This window comes from Amphiura filiformis, chromosome 16 (assembly GCF_039555335.1).
Source record: "Amphiura filiformis chromosome 16, Afil_fr2py, whole genome shotgun sequence".
In the NCBI taxonomy this organism is placed as follows: domain Eukaryota; kingdom Metazoa; phylum Echinodermata; class Ophiuroidea; order Amphilepidida; family Amphiuridae; genus Amphiura; species Amphiura filiformis.
In genome coordinates, this window is record NC_092643.1 from 18,207,875 (window position 1) to 18,221,632 (window position 13,758).

The 13,758-nt window shown below is 37.6% G+C and overlaps 1 protein-coding gene across 1 annotated transcript in view; it reads left to right on the forward strand.

Annotated features, from left to right (window-relative positions):
* Positions 1 to 13,758, forward strand: part of LOC140135661 (scavenger receptor cysteine-rich domain-containing protein DMBT1-like) — a 166,415-nt gene that overhangs the window by 124,161 nt on the left and 28,496 nt on the right. Inside the window, exons 28-36 of the mRNA XM_072157239.1 lie at positions 751 to 894; positions 1,410 to 1,697; positions 2,047 to 2,229; positions 3,127 to 3,276; positions 3,647 to 3,835; positions 4,046 to 4,174; positions 4,709 to 4,990; positions 5,852 to 6,043; positions 6,585 to 6,734. Of these exons, the coding sequence (XP_072013340.1) occupies positions 751 to 894; positions 1,410 to 1,697; positions 2,047 to 2,229; positions 3,127 to 3,276; positions 3,647 to 3,835; positions 4,046 to 4,174; positions 4,709 to 4,990; positions 5,852 to 6,043; positions 6,585 to 6,734 (1,707 nt within the window). The remainder of the gene's footprint in view (positions 1 to 750; positions 895 to 1,409; positions 1,698 to 2,046; positions 2,230 to 3,126; positions 3,277 to 3,646; positions 3,836 to 4,045; positions 4,175 to 4,708; positions 4,991 to 5,851; positions 6,044 to 6,584; positions 6,735 to 13,758) is intronic.

The following is a 13,758-nucleotide window of genomic DNA, read 5'->3' on the forward strand; positions in this document are numbered from 1 at the left end:
AAAATTAATGACACCTTCAGTGTGACGTTGTGGGTACGGGTTGGAATCACATACCAAATGACACATTCATTGTGACGGTGTGGGTACGAGTTGGAATCATATACCAAATGACACCTTCAGTGTGACGGTGTGGGTACGGGTTGGAATCGCATACCAAATGACATCTTCAGTGTGACGGTGTGGGTACGGGTTGGAATCACATACCAAATGACACCTTCAGTGTGACGGTGTGGGTACGGGTTGGAATCACATACCAAATGACACCTTCAGTGTGACGGTGTGGGTACGGGTTGGAATCACATACCAAATCACACCTTCATTGTGACGGTTTGCGTACGGGTTGGAATCACATACCAGATGACACCTTCGGTGTGACGGTGAGGGAACGGGTTGGAATCACATACCAAATGACACCTTCGGTGTGACGGTGTGGGATGTGATACCAACCAGTGCCTGTCGTGTGGGAACATTTTGGAATTACATGCCAAATGACACCTTCAGTGTGATGGTGTGGGAACGGGTTGGAATCACATGCCAAATGACACTGAAAATAAATTAATAATTAAATACTTTGAGTAGATTCTGTACAAAATAGGTTCAGAATTCATCAAACGTAATTCTCAAAGTCACTGGTTTTATGTTTGTTTCGCATGGAAATATCAAATCTATAGCTAAAAGAGAGAACAAAATGTACAATCTATATTTCAACTAAATTTGTTATTAAAAACTTTTTTTGGCAATATCTTACAGGAACTGGGCCGATCTGGTTGGATAATATTGAGTGCAGAGGCAATGAATTGACTCTAGCAACTTGTGGCCATGAAGGATGGGGGATTAATAACTGTGGGCATACGGAGGACGTCGGTATTGCATGTTCCAATACGACGAGTGGAGGTGTGTTCCTAATAAACAAAACCGTTTGTTGATGATGAAATTATCTCTTATCCTTTTTCATGATTTATTTGACTTTGACTAATTGTTTACTAATTGTTTATTTATTCTTGGTTTGCTTTGAATGGAATATGCAACTTGGTTTCGGAAAACTAACCTCAAAATTGTACAGAAAAAGAGATCCCCAAAATATACTGATGGTATAGATTTCTTCTGATACCAAAATCTCATCTTTGTGAAAAAAAACGAGGGATAGGGCTGTCGATCGAATCAAGGACCATCAATCGTGGGTGGTCAGATGTCTTCATACTGTGTTTTGTACGTCATATCGAGGACTGTGCTCAAATATTCTAAATTCCCATTTGAAAGCAAAAATTAATTTCACAACTGCCAAGCGAACAGTGTGTGTGGGAGCCACCATCACTTTTTCATTCTTAACATCTAATTGGAACACCCCTTTAAATCATAATAATAATCATTGACAATAATCATCGTTGACTTTCAAATTGTTTACACAGAGGTTACTTACATAGGCTGTTTCCGTGATCGGGTAGACCGAGCGCTTGACAGTAATTTGCTTATGCGTAGCTCTATGACACTGGAAACCTGTTTCGACCACTGTAGATCATTTGGAGACCAGACCATATACGCAGCAGTTCAGTTTTCTACAGAATGCCGCTGTGGTGCAGCCACTGATGACTATGCTGTTCATGGAGCGGCACCTGAAAGTGACTGTAGTTCATCGTGTGGTGGGAATAGTCGGCAAAAATGCGGCGGAACGTGGAGGAACTCGATATATGGATTACGTGAGTTGAATTAATATAGACCAACATATTTTATTTTGGCCACCACACAACAGGCTGTCTTTGCCAAAAGAAGCACGCACTTGACTCCAGATGGGGCAATAAGTTACTAGATACTGAGCTCTAAATATAGTGCCTAAGGGTGTCGTTCGCCAGATGAATTCAGTTCGAGTCCACGATTCAATATTGTTTAGAAGCCACACATACAGATAATACATTTCATAAACATGATAAACACACGATAACAGTTTGATAAAGAAAGTGTCAAATTTAGTGTATATGCGCTTCAATGTAACTATATCATTACTTTCAATCTCGTCCATTTTCTTCCATTTTTTATCCATTCCTAAAGGCACATCGGAAAATGACATTCGATTGGCGGATGGTTCGACTCCCTATGAAGGTCGTTTAGAAGTTTATCACGATGCGAGTTGGGGTACGGTATGCGATGATCATTTTGATCTGGTCGATGCCGGCGTGGCATGTAGACAACTAGGATTTGGAAATGCGACATCTCTACATAGTTTTGGCTCAGGTAAGACTTAAATTTCATACATGTTCAGAGAGTCCTTATATTAGGTAATCCATGGCTCTAACGCGACGAAGGCAAACCGACCCAGATTTTACTTTTTCAGCAGCAAATATTAAAACATAAATTTGTTACAATTTGCTGAAATTGATTGATTTTGACTGGAAATCTTTTGGGTATTTACTCTTGTGTTTGCAAAATAAAAAATACTTGCACATTCATTTGTTTGTCAAAAATATTTTCAAATTTTGTATATATGTTATTTTGTTAACCTTAGTAACAAACCGAAATTACAATAATCGACTTTCATTATTAGCAATTTTATTTCCGATATTAGTTAATCACCCGAGTTGGGCCACCTTTTGCCAATTTCGCTTATCAAGTTTGTACCGCGTAAAATGAACATGCTTTATTGATGAACAAAGCAAAGTTTTTTCATGTTTTTCTTTCACTAAATTGACAAAATAAATAATATGATATTTATTTCAAAATCATAAATTAAAATACCACCACTTCAAATACCCGACAATTTAAAATTGCCCATCTTAAATGCATCGACCAGATGGTTCATAAGTCAACCCAATTCAGCCACTTTTGCTAAACACAACCACGAAAGTGGCCCATGCTGTTAGAACTACTTTACAGTTACACGGTTGGACATATTTTCGCTTGTCGACCACTGATTTTATTGAAACAAAGCTTATGTAGAAGCTTAAGAAATTACTTTGAAGACCAAATAAAATTCAATACAATCAATAAGTGACATATTTGCCTAAAACTATTTTCTAAATTGTGTATTTTTTTGTTACAACCTGTGTTAGTCATAAATCACAAGACATTAAAGCATTATTCTAAATCAGATGCATTAATCACGGATACCCAAGGCTGGTAATTATTTTGCAGGGACTGGATTTGTCTGGTTAGATGATCTACAGTGTACTGGCACGGAAAGCTCTTTACACTTATGTCCGCATGTCGGTTGGGGTTCTGGTAATTGTGGACATGGAGAGGACGTGGGCATTATTTGCACGGGAAGGGATGTAACTGGAGGAGGTAAGATATCATTTAATAGGAGCACTGCCCGCTTTCAGAAATGTTTTAAATAAAAATCTTATACTCGACATATATTTTCGAAAGGCAAATTGTCATGGAATCTGAATCTAAAACACAGATTTGGTGTAAAAACAACAATTTTGGAGAAAATTAACAATGCCATCATTTTATTTCAATTTTTTCTTTTTATATTGTTAAAATCTTAAGACTTTTCGGATGTGCACCTTTTAAAAAAAAACTTATTGACCAACGGAAGGCACTGTTTTGACTAAAACTTACTTCTTTAGTCAAAACCCTTTCGACGGATAACTTTGGCAATCTATTGCATATGTTCTCGAAATCCTATATCCATGTTGTATTATGTTTACAGATCCAAATCAAGTGATCCGATTGGTAGGTGGGCCATCCACATATGAAGGTCGTCTGGAGGTATTTCACAGTGGATCATGGGGTACCGTATGTGACGATTATTTTACACTCCCTGATGCTCACGTAGCTTGTCGACAACTTGGATTTGGCCCAGCAACAAGAGTTGTGACTGATGATATTTACGGAGCAGGTTTGTGTTAGAGGTGTACAAATCCTTAAAGCATCGCACTGCTAAAGGGTGTTTACGGACATTTCATATCATACTTCCCTATACTTTGTTTTGTACAAAGAAATTTTAACGTTCGAGTTTTATAAAAGGCGCGCTCACTTTATGACGTCATAGTGATTATAGATGGGGTATATGTGTACTTATTTTGGTAATACATCTAATTTTTGCTAGGTACTGGCTCCATATGGCTTGATGACATCGACTGCAGTGGAACAGAACCTACGCTTCCTTCTTGTACACATGGTGGTTGGGGTGTGAACAACTGTGGACACACTGAGGATGTCGGTATTGTTTGCTCAAGTATGTATATTCTCACATTGCATAGAGCATGGCGAGCTTGTTTTACATAATTTGTATTGAACAGACATCCATGATAACCAGGCGACAGTAAGCTAAATAAATAATATACTTACTCCGTTGTAGCCAACTTATTAATTATTAAGGCATTCAGATTTTTTTGTTATCGAATCTTGAAAGTATTTACTGACGGAAAAAAATTATCGGCGGAAACTCTTACAATAACATTACAAAGTTTGAATAAATTTAACATTTTGTTGACAAATCTGGTTATACCTGCCGCGTTTCTATTCAAATGTAAAATAAGGCCACACGTACGTTCCGTACATCCCGGCTGTTATGTCAGCGCCCATGAAAGACATGTGCGATTCGTGTATGAATAAATGCGTATCACTTCTTGCTTGAGAAATTGTACAAAATAATCCACTTGTACTGAGACTTATTGATGAGTCTAATGCACCCCCTCAACCACTTCGGGGCTCGTGCATTGGATCCATCAACATCATATAATTAGTTCCTTATTTTCATAACCATCAGCCCCTGATAATAGTGAATGTTACACCGACCCACTTGGTCAAGACTACAGAGGTGTGGTTGCTGTAACTTCATCCGACGTTACCTGCCAATTATGGACATCGCAGACACCTCACGAACATGTACGAACCGAAGATCGGTATCCAGGAAAAGGACTTGGAGAGCACAATTATTGCCGCAACCCGGATGAGGAACCAGGTGGTGCTTGGTGCTATACAGTAGACCCAGACATACGCTGGCAGTATTGTGATATTGGAACACCACGTGAAAGTTGTGATGGTGCTGGTAGGTACACATTGAATCCAGAGATGTACATAATGATACATACTTGCTCCTAAGTCTTTGTTAAAATTCTTCGAGACAGAATAAACGGGATTAAAACCACGTGAAAGTTGTAATAATAATAATAATAATAATAATAATAATAATAATAATAATAATAATAATAATAATTATAACACTAATAATAATAATAATAATAATAATAATAATAATAATAATAATAATAATAATGTCATGGGCGTATTCATTTCCAAATGTTCCATTTCTGTTAGACCACAAGCACATAGCTCCAACATTAAACTGGAGCTGCTCCTTCATATTGGTAGACGTTGCCGGTGCAAACAATATCATGCATGATGGGTGGCAGTGATAGATTTTAGACACCCATACCACAAATTCTGTTAAAGTATTACCTGTTTTAACAGAATTCAGAGGATATAATGTTAAATAAACTTGTGAAGCATAATATAAAATCATCTGCATTGGAAACACGGAGTAAATTATTGACGTCCAAATTCAGCATGTAATTATAATATGGACCACTCACGAACAGAAAAATTAAGATTGCATTCCGGACCTGCAAAATGACAAAGACATATCGGAGCAATGCTAACAGGCCAAAGTGCCCGTTTCTTGAGCAAGACTCTCCTGATTATCTTGTGCCGGTACCCATTTATAGGGACAGAGGTTGTGTGAGGGCAACGATAACACCTCCGCCGAGGTTCAGATCCGTAACCTTTCGATTATGACCTTAGCGCAAGGCCATCGATCGTACCGGATCTTTATAGAAAAAACTTAGGTCCTACTCTCTGTGCATACCTGTTTCATACTATAATAAAAACCTTCAACTCTTTTAATTTCAAGGAACTCCTGAAGAACATTCACTCCGTCTTGTCTCATCAACTTCCGATTCAAACCGTGGTCGTTTGGAGATATATCATGGAGGCGAATGGGGGACTGTGTGCGATGATGATTTCTCTTTAGTTGACGGAGGAGTGGCATGTAGACAGCTTGGATTTAGCGGCGCTGAAAGCATTGAAGACCCCACAAACTATGGTAAGCAGTAAACAAACCGTATTAAGACAACATTACTTCATGCCCAAATTTAAAAACTATATATTTATTTAGGTACCACAACCAAATGTGTTCGATCTTTGGATCGACCGTCGTTGTTGCTACGTTGCTTGTTATTGGTAAGCTAATCAACTATATAAAACTATTTGCATTTGTCAATATCGTTGAGAAAAGCACTGATAATATATTTTTGAAAATGTGTTATTTGAAACAACTTATCTTTTACCGTAGCACTCAGCAGATTTTGTTCACCTATTAATCAATATGAGTAAATCTATTTTAGCAATTGCCCTGTACACGTAAGATCGTATTGATAATTATACCATTATATAAAGGTTTCTTGGATATTTTGTAGACAAGTCCTTCTTTATTCTTAGACACGTATTGATTTTCTGCACCATTTTTCATCTTTATTATTATTATTATTATTATTATCATTATTATTATTATTATTATTATTATTATTATTATTATTATTATTATTATTATTATTATTATTATTATTATCATCATCATTATGCAGCGATAACTAATCCAATATTAATGGACAATGTTGGTTGTACTGGCAATGAAGTATCGTTGGCTGACTGTCCGTTTCCTGGATGGGGCATTAATAACTGTGGACATTCTGAAGATGTTATACTAGTCTGCACCGCATCAGGAACAGTACCAGGTATGTATGTTTGACCTGATGATGTGATGATAGACGGGAGGCTGGCCAATTGGGTTCGGGAGGGGATGTAAAACCAAAATGTGCTCCAAACAGTGTGGTCAAATTGAGGTTTATATACACGTTAACCCTAAATCGTGGTCAAATTTTGACCACAATTTAGGTGTAAGGTGCATAGTTAACTACTTACGCGGATATTTGACTACGCTGTTTTAGGAGTGAAATTCAATGATCAAGAGACCTCAAATTAATAATCAAAATGATAGGGACGATTTGTGTAGGCCTGCATCTACCTATATTAAACTTAAAATCACCTTATTAGGGAGTGTTCAGAAATACTTTGGTGGGGGGGGCTTGAAAAAAAAAAATTTCATGTCGAAATTTTTTAACCCCCCCTTCTCGCGAACCCAAAACTTTTGACCCCCCCTCTCTTAATGGTTCTAAAACTTTTTGACCCCCCTCATATAGGTTCAAAACTATTTGGTCCCCCCCCCAATCATAATGTACCATTGTACTAATTCAATTCTACTACCATTCAAATGGCAGAGGAAACATATTAATCAGATACTAAAATTGGTATTCAAGTGCGATGAAATTTGTACCCATGTCTTTGATATAAAATATATGGAATTATGGAAATGTTTTCAGGAATCTGGAATGAGAGTTTTAAGCATTTCGACAGTATTTTTTGCGGGACATGAGAGCACATCAGACATATCGAATTGCATTCTGAATACGAAGAATGTCTTTCTGATATCAAATAATTTTCAAATTTATGACAAATTATTAAAATTATATAGAAAATATTTTCCACCTTTTTGATATATAACAGTCCTCGAAGTAAATTTTATAAATCTAATGATATATTCTTAATGTGTATGTAGCTGGGAGAAAAAGCCGACGATCCATTGAAAATTTTGACCTTTATATTGAAAATATGGATTTTTTTCCCAAAAGACCTAATTTTTTTTGGTGTTTTGGGGAAAAAAATCTATATCTTCAATACGAAAGGTCAAAATGTTCAATTGATCGTCGGCTTTTAATCCCACCTACATAAACTTTAAGTATAAATCATCAGATCTATAAAGTTTACTTCGAGTACTGTTATCAAAAATATCAATTTTTAATGATTTGCCATAAATTGTGTATTACATAGCGAATTTCAAAAAATCAAAATTATTTGATATCAGAAGGACATTCTTTGTATTCAGAATGCAATTCGATATATCTGATGTGCTCTAATGTCCCACAATAAATACTGTCCAAACGTTCATACCCCATCCCTTAAAGGAGCATAAGCATGTTTATGCAACCCAGTATTAATAAACCATACATTTATGATTGGAATCAGTGGTCGGGGATAAGTATATTTTGTTCTGGTTTTACTGGCACTGGCGTAGATTTCTTTTTGACGGGGGGATGGGGTTGGAAAAAGTATAATGAATCATAATTATCATTTGATGACAGAATATGTGCATGGTACAAATGCGCGCGAAGCGCCCGAAAATTTTTGCCATTTGAATGCTAAACGAATGAAATTTGATGCGGCAAAGCGCGCAAAAACAAGACTATTTTAGCCCAAAATACAGGGGCGTTGCCAGTTTTCTTGGTCGGGGGGGTGAATAAAATTTAGGGGCACAGACGAAAAAAGAAATTGCAGTTGCAAATACATATACCGGTTTTGTTTTTTAGAGAGACTGTACATGTATTTGAGCTTCCAAAAAAGGCTTTATTGGGATAAAACGCGTGCAAAAATTGTGTATTTCGCCCATGATGGGATGAAAATGCCTTTATTGTGACAATGTGCGCACACATGCACAGTTTGCAAACATTTTGTATTTTACACTATTTTGGCCCATGATCGGGTTGAATATATATGGAAAAGGGTCTCCTTGCTCCTTTTCTTTGCCCTTCAGATTTTCTCTGAGTTTCATTTTTTGTCAGAGAGACACTTTTCTCTTTCATTTTTTGTTAGGGGCCCTTCCGCCCCCTGTCTACACTACTGCCGAAATGGTGTGTTTTGCTATTAAATTGATGGGCCAGTTCGCGTGATCGTGATGCGCAAAATTTGCAATTTTACCATATTTGGGCCCGAAACATGGTGCTTTTCGATGTGCTAAAAAAGTTGCACATGGCAATTATTGCTTTATTTTTTCTTCTATTAGGATTTTTAGGGGATGTCCCCCAAGGAAAAATTAGGGGGGCGTGTATCCCGGTTCTCCAAGCTTACTCCGCCTATAATTGTAATGCAACATGATTTAGTTGTACCAGTGATAATAAATTAATAATCTGTACTACATGAAACATTAATGTAAAAATTGTCAACACTAAAGAAGAGCAAAGATATTGCAGCTTTTAGTGATTTAAAGAGCTGACACAAACCTCAAAATTAAGTTATAGACGAGAATTTTTAACACTGGATCAAATGTACTTTCGTGCTGGTTTAACACGGAACATTTGCGCGCGCAGCGCTAAATTTTTCCAGCCCCCCTCCCCCCTCTATGTACCGAAAACTTTTTAACCCCGCCTGTTCATACACCCAAAACCTTTTACCCCCCTATTCAGAACTCCTAAAATTTTACGACCCCCCTACGTATTTTCCAGCTCCCCCCCCCCACACCACTCCCTTTTTTGAGATACGAAACAAGGGTCTATATGCAAACACAATAGATTGGTCCTACACTTGTTTGTATAGCCGCCGGCAGGTAATTGATTTGCTGAAAGTTCAAGTAATGTTGTACTTTTGTGGAGAGGCATATGCTTGTAGATCATGCGATGGAATTATACGGTATTTTTTTATCAGTTTTCAGCCATTTCTGACCAAGTGTATTAAAACATGAAAGCCTAAAAATCCCATTCTTCTCATTAAACCATCCCCGTACCCACCTTTCCATCCGCCCTGGTGAACAGTAATTGTACCAGACATGCCCTTGTTTCTCTAAACCTGGTTACATGTCTTGTTAGTTTTTATTTATCTTTGTACCTATACATTTAGTAAAAACATGAATAATTGATTTAATTTACATCTGGTGAACCAGACATACCTATTTTTGACGGACGAACCGACGTTGCGGTTGAAACCTTCAGTCTTCAACTGGGTTCAGGGATAATTGAATAGTCTGAAATTATGTCACAATCCAAATGATAGGGGGGCCATTAGCAGCCATTTTGTTTCCTTTATGATGTTATTCACGTGTCATTATTCTTTAGTACACAAATAGATAAGTTCACAGGTTTACAATTTTTAAAATATATTTTGAGTATGTGCTTCATTTTGATTTTTGCTTCTTGGTTTATTTGTAATCAGAAGATGATTTAAGGAAGCCCCATCATGCACTGTAAACGTGTTATCACTAGAGTTTCAACTGCCACTTTACTTTTCAAATCCCATTAAATTCTGTGCAAAGATGTTGTTTAAGAATTGTGCGTGTGTCATTATTACTTGGTCGATTTCAGAACAAAAGTGATGTATGCATAATAATTCACACCTTCTGTAGGTAACATAAAATGTGAAATCGACTAGCATTTTGAATGCGTTTTTATTGTAAATATATCAGTCCAAATTCAAATTTAACCATGCCCGTCAATGCAATGTGCGAGCAGTGGTGTCATGTTCACTCACACAGCTGTGCTAACCGCAAGTCAACACAGTGGCGTGGTGGGAAGTGCTTAAATCATCCTTTGGTTTGTAATTTTGTATTATTGTAAGGCGCTGTGATCTCTGTAGAGCGCCGTATAAATATTAAGTAATAATAATAATAATAATAATAATATACAATATATTCTGTAGTAAATCGATCAAATGACGGTGATTGTTCAGGTATTATTATGCTTGATGGAATTAAACTGTTTGACCAGCTAGTATTCTGTTTCGCCGTCAGTAGTCAGCCTCTCAGCCACGCGCAATTGGGAAATGGTGTTCACTTTGTGTTTGAAGTCGATTCTAGACCGAAATTTTCCGAGGAACACGATCCCGGTGGGCCTTTTTTGAAAAAATGTGCCCAAAGTACCCTTTTCCGGGGGTGCTCCCATTTTAGGGGTCCAAATTTGTTTTTAAGTATTCTCTGGCCAAATATGGTATATTTGGTGTCTATTTATATGTTTTCGAGCATGGAAAATCTATTCTGATAGTTTTTAAAATCAAAAATAGCTGCCTTCTGCTCAAAAATCCAAAATGGCGCCCAATATGCCTTTTTCCAGGAGTGCTCCCATTTTGGGGGTCACAATTTGTTTTTAAGCATACTCTGGCCAAATATGGTATATTTGGTGTCTATTTATATGTTTTCAAGCATGGAAAATCTATTCTGATAGTTTTAAAAATAGCTGCCTTATGCTCAAAAATCCAAAATGGCGCCCAAAATGCCTTTTCCCGGGGGTGCTCCCATTTTGGGGGTCAAAATTTGTTTTAAGCATTCTCTGGCCAAAATGGTATATTTGGTGTCTCTTTATATGTTTTCGAGCATGACAAATCTATTCTGATAGTTTTTAAAATCAAAAATAGCTGCCTTATGCTCAAAAATCCAAAATGGCGCCTAAAATGCAATATTTGTCCAAATTGAAATATTTCCCCATGTATGAACATTTTTAAAATGATTTTAGTACCTATTTGCATTGTGTGGGTACAAAGATCACAATCAATCTATTTTCAAAATTCAAAATGGCTGCTGCATACCCAAAACTCAAAATGGCCTCCAAAACGATGTAGTAATGTGGCCAAAAGAAAACAATGTTCCACATCTTTAGTGTTGAAAATTAAGTATTAGTTTAAATATAATTATGTAGTAATGTGTTGGTAGCAGTTTATGAAAGCTCAAAATGGTTGCTATTGGTTTGAAATCATACTAGTAATGTCCGTCACATAGCTCATAATGACTGTTTGTACTAGTACCGGTATATGATAATGATCTTTGGTTCAATTTGCATTTTCTTGATTTAAACTTATATTACAGCTCCCTTCAAAATCCAAAATAGCTGCAAGAACTAAAACACCACCTAATAGTGACTTGCAGCTGTTCGCAGGTCATTTTGATCGCCATTTTGAACACCAATTACCTTAATTACCGTTACATTCAAGATGGCCGATAAAGTTTATTTCGTATTTTCCTATTTCATATAGTTATTAATTGTCATTTTTACGAGTCCTCTTCTGAACTCTCTTCACTCAACGAGACTTCTTCGTCCTCTTAATCTTCAGAGTCGCTGATCAGATCATATCCCCTTAGTTCTGTTGGGATTTCTGAAGTCGGCATGACTGCTTCTGGAGGTTCATCCCTTCCTCCTCTTCCACCATCTATCTCACGTCACCTCATCTTCATTTGGAAGTGCCGAACCACGGTACCAAACGGGCTAAAGAACATCATCATCATCAAGTTCCCGGCCGTAGTATAGAGGATTCTGTTGTTTGAACATACCAACCAGGCAATTAATCATACAGTTTACTACAAAGTTTGCAGGTTGGATGTGGCATTTCATTTATTTACCGTCAGGGGGAAGCCTCTGAGACGGGGTTACCTTCCGCTTCTTTCCATTTCCACACATTCTCATTGCATAGCGACTATCCCCTGCCGTCTCGTCCCTCCTTGGCCTGTTGTAAACTATGTGAAGTATGAAGACTGTAACTTCATTAACATTGGCTGCAGTTCCTTCAAGGTTAGATAGAAGTTCTAGGCTTTCTGGATTCTGTTGTATCTTGGTAAAGGCTCTCATTTTAGACCGGCCATAGAAAGATTGCATGAAGTCGCTGCCTGTTACTACATGAAAAGCAGGTAGGCTCTTGCAAATATCTCTTCCAATGTGATTTGCAAGAGACTTGATATCATGGTACGTTATGCCTGCTCTTGGCAGCCTGGTCCCTTGTCTGAAATACAAGTTCTTAGCAGCATTTTCTGCTACAAATAGCAACAGAATAAATACATCTGTGTCATCAGCTTCCACACAAGTATTATGTGTTGCAGTAGAATACACTACGTGGAAAGCCAGGCGAGGGTCAGTTTCTCTTTGATAGGAAAACAACTCTGGGATTTCTCGTATTACTGACTCTGGTTCTGACGGAAGGCAAAAACACACATGACCCTTTGTGACAAAAACATCTCTTCCTAGAGTAGATTCATCAGATAAGATGAAATCAGTTGCGTTAGATGTTGCGTTTGTTGGATTCATTTGAAGTCATTCAATTCACCAAGCTGTGGTAACTGTTGGTCAAGGTGAGTTAATCTTCTTTCTCTTCTTTTTTCTGGACGACCCTTAGACAGGTACAATGTTGAATCATCGGGTCGACGACATACAGGCATAGCGGTGATGTGAGTGTTGGTAGTCAACCAACAAAATAGTATACTTTCATCAATCTGACAGTGAAAGGGATACTTTGTAGTGAAGTGAAGTTTGGCACCAAGAGTGTTTGTGATCTTAAAAGGCCATAGGGCCTCGGCAAAATTTTAAGGACCATGCAGTGTGTTTTTTGTGATAAGTGTGGGTGGGCAAAAATAAGACTATAGTCTTACCAGGAGCCCGTAAAGACAGGTGAAAAGTAGATCAAATCCAAAGTCATTGTTCAGAAATAGCTTACAACTCCTGTCACCTGCAGCGCCGAATTGCTCAGCACCAATTGACATCGAGTGTTGTGTCGTCGATGCCATGCGTATCGTCAGTATGATGACAATAAATGGTCTCAAGCCATTTACCTTTAGATCGTGGGTGAAAAGAGTCATCGACCACCTCAAGTTGCTTCCAGGTAGAATTCTTCATATAGCGTTCGACGACAATCGTGGACCCGATAATTCAACACTGTATCTGTCTAAGGGTCGTCCAGACAAAGGAAGAGAAAGAAGATTAACTCACATTGACCAACAGTTACCAGAGCTTGGTGAATGGAATGACATCCTTACAAAGGAATACAATAAACTGCAGCTAACGCAACTTCTAGCTGATTTCATCTTATCCGATGAATCTACTCTAGGAAGAGATGTTTTTGTCACAAAGGGTCATGCGTATTTTTGCCTTCCGTCAGAACCAGAGTCAGTAATACGAG